Source organism: Symsagittifera roscoffensis, chromosome 6 (genome assembly GCF_963678635.1).
Source record: "Symsagittifera roscoffensis chromosome 6, txSymRosc1.1, whole genome shotgun sequence".
NCBI classification, from domain to species: Eukaryota; Metazoa; Xenacoelomorpha; order Acoela; family Convolutidae; genus Symsagittifera; species Symsagittifera roscoffensis.
The window spans coordinates 55,922,435-55,942,177 of record NC_087067.1 but is presented as its reverse complement, the minus strand read 5'-3'; the positions used below and the strand labels follow the sequence as shown (position 1 = coordinate 55,942,177).

The 19,743-nt window shown below is 36.0% G+C and overlaps 2 protein-coding genes across 5 annotated transcripts; one reads left to right on the top strand and one right to left on the bottom strand.

The window, feature by feature from the left end:
* The first annotated feature begins 253 nt into the window (after positions 1 to 253).
* LOC134847631 (uncharacterized) lies at positions 254 to 8,335 on the top strand. Of its 4 annotated transcripts, none has more exons than XR_010162869.1 (6): positions 254 to 330; positions 800 to 989; positions 2,894 to 3,127; positions 4,110 to 4,203; positions 7,366 to 7,624; positions 7,982 to 8,335. XR_010162869.1 is itself a non-coding variant. In XM_063864781.1 (6 exons), the coding sequence occupies exons 2-4, from the start codon at positions 827 to 829 to the stop codon at positions 4,172 to 4,174; spliced, it is 477 nt and encodes a 158-aa protein (XP_063720851.1). In that variant the 5' UTR covers positions 254 to 330; positions 800 to 826; the 3' UTR covers positions 4,175 to 4,189; positions 7,366 to 7,624; positions 7,982 to 8,335. The 4 variants fall into 4 exon arrangements, 2 of the variants coding, with proteins under 2 accessions (XP_063720851.1, XP_063720849.1); XM_063864781.1 differs by having other exon boundaries at positions 800 to 1,004; positions 4,110 to 4,189; XM_063864779.1 differs by having other exon boundaries at positions 800 to 1,004.
* A 2,093-nt stretch (positions 8,336 to 10,428) lies between these two features.
* LOC134848832 (uncharacterized) lies at positions 10,429 to 19,041 on the bottom strand. The gene is made up of 4 exons (XM_063866345.1): positions 19,026 to 19,041; positions 17,038 to 17,872; positions 11,839 to 12,474; positions 10,429 to 10,860 (listed from the first exon to the last, which is right to left on the bottom strand). Exons 1-3 carry the CDS (start codon positions 19,039 to 19,041, stop codon positions 12,447 to 12,449), a joined length of 879 nt encoding a protein of 292 aa, XP_063722415.1. The 3' UTR covers positions 10,429 to 10,860; positions 11,839 to 12,446.
* Between the last annotated feature and the right edge of the window lie 702 nt (positions 19,042 to 19,743).

Below are 19,743 nucleotides of genomic sequence, written 5' to 3'. Positions count from 1 at the left end.
TGGAGTTAGCAATATAGGTATGCAGTTATGCTTTTCTGCGATGAAGTTTGCCATAATATATGGAACGCCGCCTCTTATCAAACTTTTGAAATTCAGAAAATCCAAAAACTGAAAGTATATGGAAGTCTATGAGGGCTTCTTATTATCTTACAATCGGGGCCAAATATATTATAAATGTATTCAGTCAGTTCCTGAAAGGTTGAATTAGATCAAAGAACCAAAAGTTTTTAAAGGCTGAATGTTTATTTATTTCAGATATTCAGTGCAATCTAGCTATGAATGGAGATGTCATCTAATGAACAGGACTGAAAATTGCCATTTTTCTTTCGGGTATGAAAATCCTAAACGAATTTGCTGATGTGTTCACTGCACTGTTGGTGACATGGTCTGCAGCTCTAGTCTGGCTTACAATGTCGATATTGTTTATTGTTTGTATGTTTCCAGACGACGCCAATCACTATATTTGGGCCATGCTATTTGTTGGAATCGGAGGCTCCTATCTCTGCATGTACATCGAAACTATGTCGTGTTTAATCAATACAAGCCAGAACACTTGCTCGCACGTCTCCGCTAAATTGATCCACGTTTCCTTTGTAATTTGGTTTTAGGCAATGATTCAAAAATGTCTTGAGCTTACTTGAAAATACATTCACTCTTAAAATGCTGTAGCTTCTTTTTTAGGTTAATTTGCTGAGGCAAATAAAAGTTCAGTTGTTACATTTGCCTTTAGTTTTTAAGCTTCAGATAACTAAAAAACCTTATAGATGATAAAGTGAGATGTATTTAAGATTAATTATAGGTATTTCTGTGGAAAAGTTGGTAAGACATGTTGGATTTCTACACGCATTCAAACTTTGCGCAAGTAAGCGAGCTGATTGTATTTTGCTTCATCCTCATTTCTTGTCGCTCGCTGACAGTGACTGCTCAACTAACTATTACGAAGGAGGAACTTTGCAAGACCCCGACCGTCAGTGACACTATATCCACAGGTTTTAAAATAAATGGTACAGTACGACTTTTCAATTTATAGAGATTTAATTGCAATGAACATTCTTCCAGGTAGCAGAAATAAATCTTGAATCAAGATTACACTAGAATCTATCTATCTATTATCTATTATACCTATTATATATTCACATGCGGGCTTCACTATCTCGCCATGTTTAAGCTTTTTCAACGTATTTTTCTGCATGTTTAAGTTATATCATATATTGCAATGGTTAAGAATTTTTTTTTTCGATTTTCCAATTTGATTTTAGTAGTTATTTTACCGAGTTTAAATTAAGCAGCCCAATATCGAATTAGGGGTTGCGAATTTTCATAAATTTCAAATAAAATAATTTATAGAACTTGAAGTTCCCAACCGTGTAGTTGGGTACTGTCAGAGTACTATCATGCATTGCGATTTTGCCTCCAAATGTGACTGCTCAAATCCTTGTAATTTTCGATATGATGTTTTTTGTGATTTTTTCGAAATTTTTCAGAAAATTTTGATTTACTTTTCCCCAAACTTTGAAATTACCAACCTTGTAGTTGGGTGCTGTGACAGTACTCTAAGGAGTTACAAATCTTGCCCCCTAATATGACTGTTCAAATCCTTGTAGTTTTCAAGATATGACGTTTTTTGTGATTTTTTCAAAAAAAGTTTTCAGAAAACTTATATGATTTTTTTCGCAAAATCTGAAATTCTCAATCCTGTAGTTGGGTCCTGTCAGAGTAATCTCAAAGGTTGCGAGTCTTGTCTCTAAGTATGACTGCTCAATTTCTTGTAGTTTTTGAGATATGACGTTTTTTGTGATTTTTTCAAAAACAGTTTTCAGAAAAATTATATTAATTTTTTTTTCGCAAAATCTGAAATTCCCAAACCTGTATTTGGGTCCTGTCAGAGTATTCTCAAAGATTGCGAGTCTTGCCTCCAAGTATGACGGCTCAATTTTTTGTAGTTTTTGAGATGTGACAATTTTTGTGATTTTTTCAAAAAATTTCAGAAAACATATATTAATTTTTTTTCGCTAAATCTGAAATTCCTAACCCTGTAGTTAGGTCCTGTCAGAGTACTTCCAAAGATTGTGAATCTTGCCTCCAAATATGACTGCTCAATTCTTCGTAGTTCTCGAGATGTGAAGTGTTTCGATTTAATCAAAATTTGTCAAAGAGTTTATCTACAAAGAAATTCGAAAAATTTGAAACTACCAACTCGATGAAGATACAACCTTATTGACAGCATACACCCTGGCGTCTCAAATCTTGCCTCTCAATATGAATGCTCAAAACCTTTTAGTTTCCGAGATAAGACAATTTTTTTTAAATGTTTTTTTCGGGAAACTTCAGTTTAAAAAAATTCACAAAATGTCGCTCTCAGTGGTTGAATATCTGGTCTCAAAATTTCTGCAGATGACCATTGAGTTTTTGAAGCACCGGAGGTGCGTTAAACGCCAGTTACTATTTGTTTGAGTTAAGTGGGCGAGTAGGAGTTATAATAGAAGAAGTTACTATTGAAGCCGGGAGAAACTTAGTTTTACTCCAGGCAAATAAGTTTTTGAAGCTTTATTTAGCGCTTCCTTGGCAATCAAAAGGCCAGTAAAATTCCGCAACAATTAATATTTTGTTTTTTATTCATCTTTCAAAGACTATGCCCAATTTACTGAACTTTTAAAATTTTGTAGTTTTTCTCAGCACACCGCGCGCAGAAAAATGATTCAATGAAAATGTTTTAGTGAAAGTGATCGGAATTTTCTTTGCTACTGGCAGGAAGCCACTGGTGACTCTTGTTTGAAAAATTTTTTGGCATTCGTGGCTTTCATTTGAATTTTTCGAGATTGTCAAGAGTTTGTATTTATATTTACAGCTGATTTTTTAAAGATCTTTTCATTATTTAATACATTTGACGCAGGAATCACAAACTCAGCAAACAGCACTTCGACGCTAGTTTTGGTGCGCATTCTGTCAATCAGTGTGTGGACTCAAGTGTGGAATCTCACTGATAAATTTCTTCTCCCTGGAGATGATCATTACTACACTTCCACTTCAATTTCATTGGTGTTTGGTCTGTTGCTGATGGGCGCGTTGTTTTTATTCGACCAACTGAAGTCTTGTCTTCTACTTTGCTGCAAGAATTCTTATCCAGGTGGGGATTACAATCCTATTGTTCAGTACTTAAGAAGGGGTGAGGATTTTAGTCTTCGGTTGTGTTTTTTCTCTACGCGATTTTTTTTCTTTTTTTGTCAACAAGAAACATCACCTTTGGTTGAGTGATATATCATTTTACAGCCTGTTTAGTCGAACGGTAAAAAAGTTCAAACGTTTTCTCATTTGCGGGAAAAAAAACGGTTGCAAGTTTTTACTTTTCAGCCTAATTTCGAGCACAGCAACCAGCTACTCTTGTTTATCTCTGATTTCTTATATTAATACTTTTACTTTGTATAAACAGAATATTTTTTGTTGCCAATGGTTACTTTTTTGTAATTATTTAGATATTTTGATTGATTAATCATAAACTTTGTTATAGAATGGACAAAATTCAACCAGCCCAAACCTGGTTTAAATCTTTGTTATAGAATAGACGAACTTTAACCAGCCTAAATGTGGTTTTTAGACCACCTTTTTATTGTGATGTTTTTGCTTTAATTAGCCTCAAAAAGATCTAAGTCGTGACTAGAAGGTCCCAGCAAAGGTTTAGCAAATGAAATATATGTCAGCCAAAGGTCTTAGATAATTCATCAAGCTGCTTGAATCACGATTTTAATGCAGGTTCTTAGTGAACTTTCCTGCTAAGCTATGGAAGATTTCGTTTGTCGTCTGCTTTTAATGTTGCGAACGATGGTAAAATATTCGAATGTTGAGAACGATGGTTAAATATTCGATAATGAAGCGTTTAGTGGCTCGGGTTTTAAAAAAGAGGTTAGCAGTTCGAAGCTGACCATGAGCTGTGCTCGTTGCTTGGAGAATTGATAACTAATTTTGCGGGCCCAGAAAGTTAACCTATGAAAGGCATATTGTTGTATTCAAAGGACACAACAGGGAATTTCTGTTAAATTTTGAACGCTGGTCTTTTTCCCCGTGAGTATCTAGTTGACGATGTTACTACCTCCTGTTTTTACTGAATTTAGATGAAGACGGCAAGGAGGGAGGAGCTAATCGGAGGATGCTGTTCCTGGTCTACTACTTGATCTAAAGAAGGAAATCAAAAGTTAAGAAACTAATGTACAAACAAAAAAGCTCAAGAACAATTATTGTGTGATTTTCTGGAAAGCTCAGTGTGATGCTATCTGATTGGCTCGGAAAATAACTCGATCAAAATTTTTTGCGTAAGAATATATACTATATTTAAATGTGAGTGACAGCTATCTCCCATGTTTAAGCATAATAATTTTGCATGTTTAACAAAAGAATTTTTTCATCTTTAAGCTATATCATATTTTGCAATGCTTAAGAAACTTCTTCAATTAATTTTTGGCAAGGTCAATAATTTTTCAGTATTTTTTTGAGGCCAAATTAAGTCTGTCTGTCTGTATACCTGCTTTCTTAATTAATTTGATTATGCCTGTCTACCCGTCGTCTGATTTTTTAAACTTTCATCTATCTATTAGTATATATTTCTATACTATATTCAAATGCGAGTGACAACTATCTCCCAGGGTACTCTCAGGAGTTGCGAATTTTGCCGCCAAATATGACTGCTCAAATCCTTGTAGCTTTCGAGATATGACGTTTTTTAGGATTTTCTCCGAAATTTTCGAAAAAATCCTAAATATTTCAAGTATCCAAAACTTTGAAGATCTCATTCCTCTTATTGGAATCTGTGAGGTTAATCTCAGTGGGTTGCGAATCTTGCCTTCGAGTATGGCTGCTCAAATTCTTGTAGTTTTCGACATATGACGTTCTTTTTCAAGTTTTTTTTTCCAAATTTTCGCGAAAACTTAGGTATAAAAAATTTCGCAAAACTTGAAATTCTCATCTCTAAAGTGAGGTTCTGTCAGGGTACTCTCAGGAGTTGCGAATTTTTTCTCCCGAATTGACTGCTTTAATCCTCGTAGTTTTCGAGATATGACGTTTTTTATGATTTTCTCCGAAGTTTCCAAAAAAAACTCAATTGTTGAAAATTTTCAAAACTTTGAAGATATCTATCCTGTTATTGGAATCTTTGAGGGTAATCTCAGGGTGTTGCGAATCTTGCCTCTGAATAGGACTGCTCAAATTTTTGCAGTTTTCCAGATGTGACGTTTTTTGTGATTTTTTCAAAAAAACTTTCATGAAAATTCAATTAACTTTTTTTTCTAAAATTTGGAATTCCTAACCTGTAGTTCGAGGGCTGTCAGAGTAATCACGGGGGTTGCAAATTCGGCCTCCACTTAAGAATGCCCAAATCATTTCTGTTTAAGAGAAGACGATTTTTGTGATTTTTTTTGGAAATTTTCAGAAAACTCAAATTATAAAATACTTCGTTAAAGTGTAGTTGTGTACTTTTATAGATTGCGAATTTTGCCATCAAAACGACTGCTCAAATTTTGGCAGTTATCGAAATGTGAATTTTTTTTCTGGTTTCCAAAAAAAATACCTATTTTTAAAAATTTCAGGTGAAGTTTTTCAAAATCTGAATTTCCCAATGTTGTAGTTGGGTACTGTAAGGGTACTCTCAGGAGTTGCAAATCTTGCGTCCAAATGCATCTGCTCAATTGCTTTCAGTTTCACAGATGTGACGTTTCTTAAGTCATTATAAACTTAGATATAAAAAATGTCACAATTTTTATGGTTTTTCAAAATTTGAATTAAAAAATCGAATGAAAAATTTTACAAAGTTTGAAGTTACTCTCAGGAGTTGCAAATCTTGCGTCCAATTGAGACTGCTCAATTGCTTTCAGTTTCCCAGATGTGACGTTTCCTGATTTTATTGACAAATTTTTATGGTTCTTCAAAATTTGTATGAAAAATTTGAATAAAAAACTTTGCAAAATTTCAATTACGAACCCTGTAATTGGGTGCTGTCAGAGTACACTCAAAGAATAGTGTTTTGAGTTGTTGAATTCTTAAGGCTTTAATCTTAAATTCGAAGCTCCGGAAGTGCGGTACACGCTAGTTTGATTTAACATTATGTAACTTGTATCACCATAAACAAACAAGCCCTGCTGACTCGTTGGTTTGATGCTTGATTTCTCACTTTTAAAATTCCGCATCAATGTCTATCAATCCAGTTGTGACTCAACTCTTTGAATTTGATAATTAAGTGCTATTTTTAAGAGTAGATGAACGTTGTTCGTGAGGTTTTTTTTTCAGGAAAAATTGTTCAGGCTCAATTTTACTTTCCCGCGGCTTGACTTTTGATTTCTTTTTGAGTGCAGTTCTTTTCATTTTGTAAAAGAAAAGCAAATTCCGAGATCGAACAGCGTAGGTTTTACAAAACGTGATCGACTTCAAATTCGAGAGTGGAATTTAGTTTTCAGATTTCCAAGCGAAATAATTTTTCTTCATTGATGCAGGTTTCTTAAGTTGGGTTATTTTTATCGAAAAAGAGTTTGTCATAAATTATTTTAGAAACTAAAAAAGATTCAAGGGCTTCTAGTTTTTTGAAAGTTAAGATTTCTCAAAAAACAAGTCAGTTTTTTCATTAAATTACGTTCATTGATCTTTTCCAACTGTCTGTTGGCTATGTTCATATCAATCAAAATTCTACTTTCTGATTATTGGTGTGATTCCTACTTGACTGGAATTATATTTTATGTCATTCGGCGCATCCTGGAAGTTGCAAGCAATTGTAATTCAATTATAATTTTTTAATGTGTTTTTATAAATCTTAAGGTCGTAATTCGTTCATACATGAAAAATGATGACGTTAGAGTGGGTGCCTTCAGTTGTTATATTCCAAAAAAGTATATGTCATGTGTCAATTTGTATTGATTGCCATTTTCGTGACTATTGTTTTTCTGCTGTTAAGAGTTCGTGGCAAAGCGGGCAGGGCTTGAGAGTCCAAATCTCGAGAACGCAGGTTCTAGTCCGATAGGTTGCGAAGTTTAACTAATTCGAGGTTTATTTCTATTTTTTTTTGTCGTGTTCTCGTTAGTGATAGGGAAGCGCAGCTTCGCCTGTGTAAAATTTGAAACTTTTGCAATTTTCTTTGAGTTACAAATGTCGGTTAAGCTTAGTTCACTTTTTTTTCTACGCGTTTGTATAGTTCTGTTATTCCTTCTGGCATTGCGATATTATCAATATTTCAATCGTTTTTCGCTCATAAAATAGCCTATAATTCCAAGTTCTTTGACCCTATCGATGTTCAACAATTCAGCGGCTTAAGGGCCTATTTAAAGGACTTTCTTGGCAGATCTCGCGCTTCATTCCAATATTGAATTGATGATAATCTATTTTTATCAGGTGCTGGAAATAGAGGTGTTGTGTGCTACCGCGATATTCCTCTTTCTTTCCGTGTTCAGTCTGGGTTACAGTCAGATCTTAGCAAGCTACACACTGGATTTTGACAAGGGTAATTTTGACCTGAACAGCCATTTCCTCCTCTGGAAGGATCCGGCTAAGGAAACTTCACTTGGAACGCTGCATAGATTCATGATCGAATCAGATCCAGAAGAATCTATGCGAAAAGATACTGTGCACATTCCTGTCAATCAAAGCAAGGGTAAGAGTTTGTGAAATAGTTTTGTTTTAACCAACAACCTGTTCGTGATCGACTTCTAGTTTCAAAAGAGGGTTTTAATTTTCAGATTTCCCAGGGTAATTAAAATTTGGGGTAGTTTTATCCGAATCATAATTTGTTCTTGGAAATTCAAAGAGCTGTAAAACCATTTTCAAGAACAAGGCTTCTTTCATTTTTTCTTCCGTTCATTGAAATTTTTCCAACTGTCTGCTGGCTATGTTTTGATAGTTGCCAATTCGTTGAAATTAGTTATCAAATTTCAGTGTTTCAATTTTTAAAATAATATCAATTTAAGAAAAATTGTCTGAAGTTTGATTAAAAGTTTATTATTCACACTAGGAGATTCCAGTTACGTCAAAACCCGGCAAAGACAGAACAAGTCATCAACAACTGATACAAAAAGTCTGAAAAAGAGTTTATTGGCTAGAGAATTCGCGCCTCTAGGAGAGACGGAAAACTCGAATAACAAGGGATCGGGTTCAGTTCGGATTCCACTGGTTGAACCAGCAGTCCATGAGCCTCTACTTAATCAGAGAGACGACGAGGAAGAAACCTTTAGCTTGGAGCAACATAAATTAACGGACTAGTTCGAAATAAGTCCTGCGTTTTACGAGAACAGTTCGCTCTTAATTGCTAAGTTATTTTAAGGAACTCTATTTTATCATTATCTTTTGGTGTAAATCATAATTCAATACTTAGTTCACATAAAAAGACGGTCATGCTTTGCAACCTCTAGAATCGAAACAGATACCTTAGAATGGCACAGCATATTGCACGGCTTAGCTTCTCGAACAAGGAGAAATAGGACACTTATAATAAAATTCCTGAAAATTATACTCTAATAATTCTTCATAGACGTTGCAAACTATGGGCCAGGTATGTACATATAAATTTATGCATGTTTGTATCTATGTATGTGTTTATGTGTGTATAGATGTATGAATAAAACTTCCTGAAAATTAACCTCTAATATTTCTTCATAGACGTTGCAAACTATCGGCCAGGTCTTCATGAATTTTGAACTTTTTTTACCCTTCAATCATGGTTTTTGGATTTGACCCGAAATGGCTTTGATAACTATGAGCATTGCGCACTAGCTAGAAACTTTTTTCGATCCTTTTTCCGCTAAATGTAGTCGAGATTTTTCACCTAATTCGAAGCAAGGTTTGAGCGGTTTTTTTTAGACAATATAGCTCAAAATCTTGCTTCAAAATGAGCGGTTTGGGTGAATTTTGAACGGTTTATCTAAAAAAACCGCTCAAAAACCGCACAAGTTTTGAGCGGTTTTTTTAGACAATTACGCTCAAAATCTTGCTTCAAAATGAGCGGTTTGGGTGAATTTTGAACGGTTTATCTAAAAAAAAACGCTCAAAAACCGCGCAAGATTTTTGAGCGCGGTGTGTGAATTTTGAACGGTTTATCTAAAAAAACCGCTCAAAAACCGCACAAGTTTTGAGCGGTTTTTTTAGACAATTACGCTCAAAATCTTGCTTCAAAATGAGCGGTTTGGGTGAATTTTGAACGGTTTATCTAAAAAAAAAACGCTCAAAAACCGCGCAAGATTGGAGCGGTTTGAGCGGTTTTTTTAGACAATTACGCTCAAAATCTTGCTTCAAAATGAGCGGTTTGAGCGGTTTTTGAACGGTTTATCTAAAAAAACCGCTCAAAAACCGCGCAAAATTTAAACGGTTTTGAGCGGTTTATCTAAAAAAACCGCTCAAAAACCGCGCAAGATTTGAGCGGTTTTTGAGCGGTTTTTGAGCGGTTTTTTTGGATAAACCGCTCAAAACCGTTCAAGTCTTGCGCGGTTTTTGAGCGGTTTTTTTAGATAAACCATTCAAAAACCGCTCAAACCGCTCATTTTGAAGCAAGATTTTGAGCGTAATTGTCTAAAAAAACCGCTCAAACCGCTCAAATCTTGCTTCAAATTAGGTGAAAAATCTCGACTCGGGTATAGCATAGCACTTGAGTAGAGAGAGAGAGAGAGAGAGAGAGAGAGAGAGAGATAGGTGGGAGGAGTGAAGAAGGATGGTATAGTGGATGAGTGTGTATTAGAGTATCCAATGGAGTGAGATTGAAGTTCACTGGTGCTACATGTTTAGTCTCTTAGGTAGATTTCAATAGCGTAGATGGAGCCACATGTATCAACACTGCGACTCAGAATACAATAATCACCCCCACATCCATCTCCTCTCCCCACTCTAACATACATCCACTTGAGTCCACTTCTGCCCAGACGGGTGATAAGCTCATCCCTCATCTTCTGTGAAGTCATACCCACTCTACTCTCCATATCAGACAACACACTCTTCACCACACTCTCTGTCTTCTCCTTATCAGTTGCATCATTTCAGTTTGATCAATTTGATGTCATTTGGACAATGAGAGGAACTAGAAATGAATGCGATTCATGGGCTGTGAAGTTGGCTTAACTGGTGAACAAGGCAAGGCGGTGTGTGGGAAAACAGGGAAACATAACAGATGAAAAGTGGTGCCATATATTGTGGTAGTTCATGTGATGGCAATATGGAAATGAGAGATAGTGATGATGTGTTGAGAATATAGCATAGCACTTGAGTAGAGGGAGAGAGGGAGGGAGAGAGAGAGATGGGTGGGAGGAGTGAAGAAGGATGGTATAATGGATGAGTGTGTATTAGAGTATCCAGTATATTGAGGTTGAAGTAGTCCACTGGTGTTACATGTTTAGTCTCCTGGGTAGATGAAACTAACGTAGATGAAGCCATATGTACAAACACGGCGACTCGGAATAGAATATAGATGCCCATATCCACCTCCTCTCCCCACTCTAACATACATCCACTTGAGTCCACTTCTGCCCAGACGGGTGATGAGCTCATCCCTCATCTTCTGTGACGTCATACCCACTCTACTCTCCATATCAGACAACACACTTTCCATCACACTCTTTGCCTTCTCCCTCTCCTCATCAGTTGTTTCTACGTAATTGTAGTCTGAGAATGGGACAGTGTAGATGTGCATGTTGTAGGGGTACTCTGTCTTGTTCTTCCACTCTGCTGTCTCACCCACTCAATCTTTACACTTGATACTATAGTCACTGTCTTTAGCATTGACATAAATGAACCAAATGCTCTCAGGGTATGTATTCATAAAGGCATCTCTGATCTCCTCTGCTGTCTTCACTGTGCCCTTCCCTTCTGATCCTCTCAACATTGTGTCCGCAGTCTTCTTCCACTGAGCTGAAACAACACGCCACCTTTCTACATAAACTTCCAAGCCACGTTCATTTCTTACTCATATTGAAAATCTACATTCTTTTAAAATTATTTTCGGCATCTTAATGAATCAGCTTGTTTATATTTTTATTCTTTTAATTATTTCTCTCAATTAATTAGTCTGTTTGTTTATTGTTCCGACTTTAAAGTAACGGAATATTTGTGCTCGGGGTGGGTTTTTTTTCTTCAGACAAATTTCGACTTTTTATTTAGACATTTTTGACGGAATTTTTTATTTCATTCAAAATGTATTGTTGTCTTGAGCTTAAATTTGAAAAGATATTTCACCTGTGATCAATTTTCCTAAAGTTTAAAGATTGCCATTTTGGCCATTTAGGGACAATTAACGGCCGATATATTTCGCGCTAGTAACGCGTAAGCGGAGATTTATCCCGCCTTAGAAATCGCTCCAAATTGGTTGAAAGAAGCTTATTTGCCACAATTGATTTGTTACATTGAACGAAATCAATTCTCTTAAGCTTTAGATGGCGTGTGGGGTGATAATTTCATTTAAAAAAATCAAATTTCAGAAAATTGTTTCTTCTTTTTTTTAAATTATATATATTTTTTTTTAATGTTACTACTGCTCGATAAACTTGAAAAAGGCAGTCGGATTATTCAGGGCTTTGCCCTGATACGAGCAGTCTTGTCCCTAATTTAAAAATTGTTCTTTTCAAAGCTGTTCTTTTTTTGTTTAAGCAATGTTTTATCCTATAACTTCATTCTCATGACAATAGTTAAAATAAATTGAAAACTGCAGCTGATAAATGAAGAGCGTATGATTCACATATAATATTATCAGAATGGATCTGTGTCGATGCCAGACATGACTTGATGACTTCCATGCCACATTTAGATGAGCTCAAGTTGTCTGTAATCTAATTGAAAAGGCGAACAGAACAGCATGACGAATGAATTAAACTTAATGACACATCTGTTTACCTTGGTTGGCCATTTCCTCTCTCTGTCTCTGCTCTGCCAGTGCTTTGGCAGCTGCCACACTCTGCTGCTGTCTCAACTTCTCCTCTGCCTCGGCCACTCTCGCCTCCAACTTCTCTCTCTCATCCGCCTTCTGTCTGTCAAACCTCTCCTCCACTTCTCGCTCCTGCTTCTTAATCTGCTCCTGCTTTGCATTCAGCTTCGCCTCTTGCTCCGCCCTCTCTCGTCTGAACTGATCTTCCATCTTTTGCTGCTGCAACTTCAGCTGCTCAATTTGATCCGCCAACTTGGAATTGTTTTGTTCAGTTACCAACTTCGCCTCCAGCCCCTCTTACTGTTTCTGAATTCTCTCCAGTTTGTCTTCAAGTGCCTGTTTGTCCTTCTTGCTTTGGTCGTCGAACTGTTCTTGCAACTTGTCATCTTCTGCCTGTTTCTTCAGCAGTTGATTGAACATGTCTTGTTTCAGCTTTGCAACTTTCGCCTCTAACATTTCCCGAACCTTCTCTCTTTCCTCGGCCAGTTTCGCCAACTCCGCCACGTGTTTCATCTCCATTCTATCACGATCTTCTTCAGTTTTTCGCTTCAAAGTTTCCTTTCTGCTGCGAGAATTGTCATTCCATCTCACTCAACTCCTGTTGTCTGAAACAGTTTCCCTCGTGGAAATGACAGTGCAAAAAGAGGCAGAGAATCTTATTTGTATCCTGCAAAATCAAAGGCAGAAAATCGCGACTACTTGTTTAAATTTCAGTCAAAGCTCATTAAAACACAATCCTTGTGCTCGGGTCATTTTTTATACAGAAAAAATTTGTCCTTTATGAAGCTTTTGACCAAGTGTTCTTACACATTTTGGCAGAAGTTGATTTCCAGGGCATCACATTTCATCAATTTTTGCTAAGTTATGAGGAACTGATTTTCAAAAAATGCTGTTTTGATCAAATTAATAGTAAGATCCATAGTTTCAAGCTTGCCAACAGAGGGCAACTATATACAAAAGTTTGAGCTGGTTATTGCCTCCAAATTGGGAGACGTCAAGTTACTATGTTATAAGTTAGTAAGTGTGAGTAGTGTAACAATTAATCAGGAGAGCCGTAAATAACCGGTACATTTAAGATTGTGCCAATTCGCGCGCGGAAAAAAACTTGTTCAGACATGATCAAATACGTTTACGCGAGAGTTAAAAATTTGTAATCATGCCGCCAAACGACGGTTTTTAATAGGACAGATTTCGATGCAACTATTAATTTCATAATCATGCCGCAAAACGATAGTTTTTTATTGGTTGAAATTCAATGCAGATAGATACGTCATAACGCGTCATTGTGTGATTTAATTTGAAAACTAATCTGATTGGAAAAGACTCTGATTTTCTATTTTTTCATTTTCATACAGTAGTGTAATCTGATCAGTTGGTAAAATTTAAACTAAGTTTTTGCAAAGGCTATAAAACTTGATAACATAATTAAAACTACTTCGATATACCACGGATTTATATTTCTCTTCCTGTCAAAAAAAACAAAGCGCCTCAGAGAACGGTATCAGTTATAAACAAGGAAATACCTATAAATTTACCAGTGCAAATAATTTCTGTTTCCAAATCAAAGAAAGCCGCTACTAAAGCCAAAGTAAGCTACTGAATCCATTCCAAGTTCGTTTATACCCCCAAAATGCAAGAGACCAAAACAACAAGCAGATTTCCTCAGACTGCAGAAGGGCAAAACCGAAACAAACTTAGTCTCAAACAAATCATTGCAAGTGTCGGTCAAGAAACAAGGAAAGAAAGGGTGATTTTAAGTGCTGAAACATCTGGGCTGCAAAACTTGACAAATTTTTGTTTATTTTCTATGCTCATGTTAGTCTGGGTAAATTTTAAACGCCATTTAAGCCAAATGATTGGTAATCTTAAAATTTAACAAGAAGTTATCCGTTGAACCTTTACTCTCATCGAATGAATTTTTAAGTTATCGGATACAAGTTTGTAATTTCCACAGAGCTAGTAGAAAACGATAATTTTATCAAGGAGAGCTTTCCGGGGAAAGCTCTCAATTTTTGGATCCCTGCTGCTGAGCAGTTTCTAGACTTCAGAATTTGAAACTCTTAGTTCATAAAAAAATACTTCGATGATTTTTGTTCCATTTTTGGAAGCAATTGCTGAAGAGTGAGGCATTGTTTCGTTTTCTGAGTTTTTGATATATTCAAAATTGAAATGAAGATTCATTTTTTGTTTGTTTCAATCAAGAACTGTTAAAGTTGAAAGCAAATTTCAGAAATGAATCCTAATTTAGGGTTGGAATCTTATTTATTATTTAACCGCAATCATGGGTTGAAAGCGGTAAATAGCGGTTTATTCACAATCTTGTTTACCTTTTTGGTTATAGTAGTCAGTCCTGTTGAGGAAACCATTACCAATAATTGGTGGTTTGACCAATTCACTTCAAGTAGATACATTTAACTTCAATTCTTTCTAAAACACCTATGTCATCATCCACTTGGATTAAAGTGACTAAGTTGAACGTTATATTTCGCAAAAAAAATGGTAATGGTAAGCAACGAAGAGCAAGCAAAGTCATACTGCAACAGGTTCAATTTTAATATATTTAAAATTTTTAAAGATGACATGGTGGCAGTTACATTGCTCAAAAAGACTATTTGTTGGAACAAGCCTACGTATCTGGGTGCAGCTGTCTTGGATGTTTCAAAACTACAGTTGTACAAGTTTCATTTCGAGCAGATTGCTCCAAGACATGGAAAAAACGCAAGAGTTTTATACAAGGACACGGATTCGCTTTTTTATGAAATTCAAACTTTTAATCTTAAAATTTCACAAGAAGTTATCCGTTGAACCTTTACTCTCATCGAATGAATTTTTAAGTTATCGGATACAAGTTTGTAATTTCCACAGAGCTAGTAGAAAAAGATAATTTTATCAGGGAGAGCTTTCCGGGGAAAGCTCTCAATTTTTGGATCCCTGCTGCTGAGCACTTTCTAGACTTCAGAATTTGAAAATCTTAGTTCATAAAAAAATACTTCGATGATTTTTGTTCCATTTTTGGAAGCAATTGCTGAAGAGTGAGGCATTGTTTCGTTTTCTGAGTTTTTGATATTCAAAATTGAAATAAAGATTCATTTTTTGTTTGTTTCAATCAAGAACTGTTCAAGTTGAAAGCAAAATTCAGAAATGAATCTTAATTTAGGGTTGGGCTCTTATTTATTATTTAACCGCAATCATGGGTTGAAAGCGGTAAATAGCGGTTTATTCACAATCTTGTTTACCTTTTTGGTTATAGTAGTCAGTCCTGTTGAGGAAACCATTACCAATAATTGGTGGTTTGACCAATTCACTTCAAGTAGATACATTTAACTTCAATTCTTTCTTAAACACCTATGTCATCATCCACTTGGATTAAAGTGACTAAGTTGAACGTTATATTTCGCAAAAAAAAATGGTAATGGTAAGCAACGAAGAGCAAGCAAAGTCATACTGCAACAGGTTCAATTTTAATATATTTAAAATTTTTAAAGATGACATGGTGGCAGTTACATTGCTCAAAAAGACTATTTGTTGGAACAAGCCTATGTATCTGGGTGCAGCTGTCTTGGATGTTTCAAAACTACAGTTGTACATGTTTCATTTCGAGCAGATTGTTCCAAGACATGGAAAAAACGCAAGAGTTTTATACAAGGACACGGATTCGCTTTTTTATGAAATTCAAACTGAAGATGTTTATGAAGACCTAGAACAAATGAAGAACTTAATGGATTTTAGTTCTTATCCAGAAAATCATTTCCTATACAGCAAAAATAACAAAAAAGTTCCTCTAAAATTGACAAATGAGCTGAAAAAAAAATGTTGTTTCAGAAGCAGTTTTTTTGAAATCTAAGGCTTATTCCATTGCATTTATAGAAGGAGACTCATTCAATACAAAACAAAGTGCGAAAGGTGTAAATGAAAGCGTTAAAAGTACTCTTCATCATGAAAAATATAAATCAGTGCTGTTAGAGGGTACATCAATAAAAGAATCTATGAAAATATTCGTAAGCAGGAATCATTTTTTATCCATCGATGATGTCAACAAGATAGCATTATTAGCTTTCGATAACAAACGATTCTATGATAATGACGAAATTAAATCTTTGGCTTTCAGTCATTTCAGAACCGGACCAAAATCAAACTATACAAAAAGTGCCAAGAAGATTCTTGTAACCAAACAGATTTTAAAACTGAACGTGAAAATTCCTGCCCAACCGACACAGACCACGATTTGTTTCGTTTAAAAGAAAGCGAAGTTTTCGAATTATTAGACACAAACAGCAATGAGGATTGTAGTGATTCAGCTTAGTATTACACCTCTGATGATGAGGCTGATTTTTTTAAACCCCCCTGATCCCGGATTAAATCGTACTGCTGAGGAAAGCAGTGATGAAGATAATGTAATAGATTTGAATGCGCCTGTATTTGAAATGTTCATATATAGAAGATGAAGCCGCTGAAGCTGATTTAATGCCAAGAAAACAATCGAAATATTCGTGATTTAATACACACGCAGCTTAAAGAGCTCAGCCGAGCTTTTTAGAGACGTAGAAGAGTTGAGACAACAAAACAGAAGGATGAAAATTTTTTTTTTGTATATTCGCTTGATCTTGTTATAAAACAGTTTGATTTAATTTTATAAATTTAATGGGTTTGGTGTGATGTGTTTTAAGAATTGTAGCGTTCTAAATCTTATTTTAAAATTTAATGCTTGTAATTTATACAGAATACAATTGTTTTTTCTAGTTCTGTCTTTGTCATTAGCAGATTAGATTAGCAGATTAGTGAGATATTAGTACAGTGTAAGACAACAATAAAAATTATAATACTTTTTGATAATATCAAGATAGATCGTGAGCTTTTTTTAACTTTTTCTAAACAACCTTAAATGTATCGGTTATGTACGGCTCTCCTGATTAATTATTACACTAATTGTGTGGCATGGCGGATGTTTGCCCTAGAGTCTTTAAAGCGTAAGCGGCAAACTAAATCAATCCGAACTGAATTGAGGGAAATAAGTTGAATAGCACATGGAAAAAGTGATTACTAAACAATCTTTATTATGAAACTACCAAAGGACTGACCCCAAACTCAGGTATTTGATCCTCGGTCCTTTTGTTAGTTTTCAGAAGTATTCAAAATCAAACTTTTCAACGAAGAAACATGCGCTTCACCTGCGTTCTTCCTCCTCTCTTCTCTGCTGCTCCATTTCTGCCAGCTGCTTTTCCTTCTCTTCTATTTCCCGTTTCAGTTTCCTCGACTCTGTCTCCACCTTCTTCACATCTTCTGTGTTCAAGGGTGGCGCCTCTTCCACCATCTTCCACAGCTCCTGCATTCCCTTCTGGAAGGCCTCCTCCTCCTCCCGATTACTAGTGTCTCTGCACGAGTCTACTATGTGGTATTTGAGTCCCTTCCCTCTGGGAAACTTATCCAGCACGGACCTTATGTATTTGGCCGCCAATTGAGCGTCGGTTTGTTTGGTGATTCGTTTTCGTGATTCGATACTTCGTGAATCCATTGGTAGCCGAGTAAAAACTATCACAGCTTGCGACCAAAACTTCGCACCAAACATGCCTTCAAAAACCCGAATCATTCCGACGAGGCTTCCATCTAGCCGAGGCTCTTGCCCATTAACAGCTATTACAAATAGGTTCACAAAATCGCATTTGGTTCTTAGTTTGATCACGAGGTCCGAGATGATGGTGGCGTCCGCATCCCTTTCGGGGTCGTCGAAGCCCACTGTATCAATTAGGGATACAGGCGTCTCCTTGTTTCCATTAAAAAAGACGTTGCCAAAGGTGGTTGTGCCGGTACACCCTTGTGCCTCTGCGGAAACTGGGAACAGGTCTGCGTCGTGGGCTTTGCCTGCCACCACATTACACAGGCTACTTTTGCCTGTCCCTGTCTTGCCCACAATCAGCACTTTCTTGAACGTGTTCCCGTTGATGTCTTCGACAAGACTACTACTCTGAGGTCCTCTTAACACTTCGCTGCTCCTCGCCGCCACTTCTAACAAAATAGCAAAATTAGCACAACCCTTTTTGTTTGAAGTTGTCTTGACCCATAAAAGATCTCAATTCAATGAAGCGCTTTAGAAAGTTGGGTTTTCACTTAGAGTGGTCACTCATAAAACAATTTCAGATAAGGTACACTGTCTGCTCGTTACACTATCTTATTTTCGGCCGGATAGATTCGTGCAACTTCTTAGTCTAATACCAATCTTAATCTTACTCTCCTAGTCTCAATAGATCTAGTGTATAAAGGTCTTTGCGGGTTAGATATATTGAACTTGTTCCAAAGGAGACCAACTGTCTTCAGATTTTCATTTTTTTTAAATTTTTTTTATTGCTGAAACTACAAGTAGTTTCAGCACTACAAATAATTGTCAGTGTTAGTTATGGACTATGATTGGTTATTTAATAGTAATTTAAAGAGATGATTATATAATGTTTTTGTATAACTTTATAAAACGTGTTTGTGTGGGTTAGTTTTGTCTTTGGCATGATTTTGTGTGAGCAGTGAATGTCTTCTGCCTTTGGTTTAAGGAATCGAAATGATAGTGCAAAAAGGTTAAATTTATTGAAAAACGGCTCGTACGCTTTAGTGTTTATTAGTGCGCGAGCGATTATGTTATCAATTTTCTTATTAGTGGTTTTTTTATACCTCTTTATATTTTATAGAGATAGTTTTGTCAATAAAAAAGTTGGTTATAAACACTAGTTTCAAACTGGTTCCAACCATCCTGGTTTTAGAGAGTTTTTAGTTTTCAAAATGTTTTTTATAGTGAGGCATGGAGAGTTTTCTTGGTTTTTGGAATAGTTTTCTTCTGAAGCAGTGACTGCGTGAAGAAAGGAGAGATGTAGTTGTCTTCGTAGAGAGAACAAGAACAGTTGTTCCAAAAGTGTGTCTCGTTTATCCTAGATCGCCTTGAGTGATTGTGTCAAGATTTCAGATTGATGCAACGATGTGTTGATTTCGTTAAGCAAGAGCGAGACTACATGCAAGATGACATTTGGCCTTTCTATGTGAAGTGCCAAGTGACTAGGATCTGTATATGAGATCAACATCGAGTTGGCCATTGGTCTGTTTCAATGGTTTTCCTTTGCTGCGATGTTGGGTCCATACTGTAAATCCTTTGAGGGCAGTGACTACGGCAACAAACCTAATAGATTTGCCATTTTATAGTTGTAGTGTAATCGAGTTTACATCTTCCTTTGCTGCTCGTTCCGTTTGCTCTTAGAAATATTTTTACTTGCATAAAAAATCTATATTTTGTAGGTGAATTAAGTTTTAGTTATGATTTTCGTTAGTTGTTTTCGCAAAAGCGTTTTTTATAGTTTTGGTTACTTTAAAAAGTCGATCACTCTAGAGCAACTCTCGTCAAAAATTCAAAAGTTCAGTGCGTGTCAGCGTCGTTGTAGCGCGGTGAGTTAAGCCAGCTATAGAGCATGTTCAAGACATTGGGTGGCGAAGCCAGGTGATGGAGCATGATATTACCGTCTCTTTGAGCAGAATCTCTTTTTGTGTTCAACTTTTTGTTCTCTTTTATCAGGTGTTTTTTTTGTTTTGATTTTATCCTTGCATCAAAAACAGATTGTTATGTTTTGGGTTTTTTTTAAGTTTTTGGTGTTTTAAGTGATTTCAATAAACATGATAGTGGGTTTCAATGGAATAATTTGTCCAGTTTTAATCTGGGTTTCATCTGGTCTGAGTACCGTAAGACTTTTTATTGCATGTGTTGTTTTTGTTGTGTTAGTAGGCTGCGTTGTTCAGTTTAAGCTTGCTCATAATTCCGTCCAACCTGGTAAAGGAAAATTTGAAACGCGTGAAAACAAATTGTATTTGCTATCAGTTATTGCTGAAGCTTGAAATTCAAACAT

Excerpts from the sequence above, each read along its gene's own strand:
- LOC134847631 (XM_063864781.1), top strand. The coding sequence starts at position 827 with ATGTTGGATTTCTACACGCATTCAAACTTTGCGCAAGTAAGCGAGCTG. Across the intron at positions 1,005-2,893 it reads CACAGGTTTTAAAATAAATG|GAATCACAAACTCAGCAAAC; the intron begins GTACAGTACGAC and ends CATTTGACGCAG. Across the intron at positions 3,128-4,109 it reads CTGCAAGAATTCTTATCCAG|ATGAAGACGGCAAGGAGGGA; the intron begins GTGGGGATTACA and ends TACTGAATTTAG.
- LOC134848832 (XM_063866345.1), bottom strand. Across the intron at positions 12,475-17,037 it reads AGAGAGGAGGAAGAACGCAG|ACAACAGGAGTTGAGTGAGA; the intron begins GTGAAGCGCATG and ends AAACTGTTTCAG.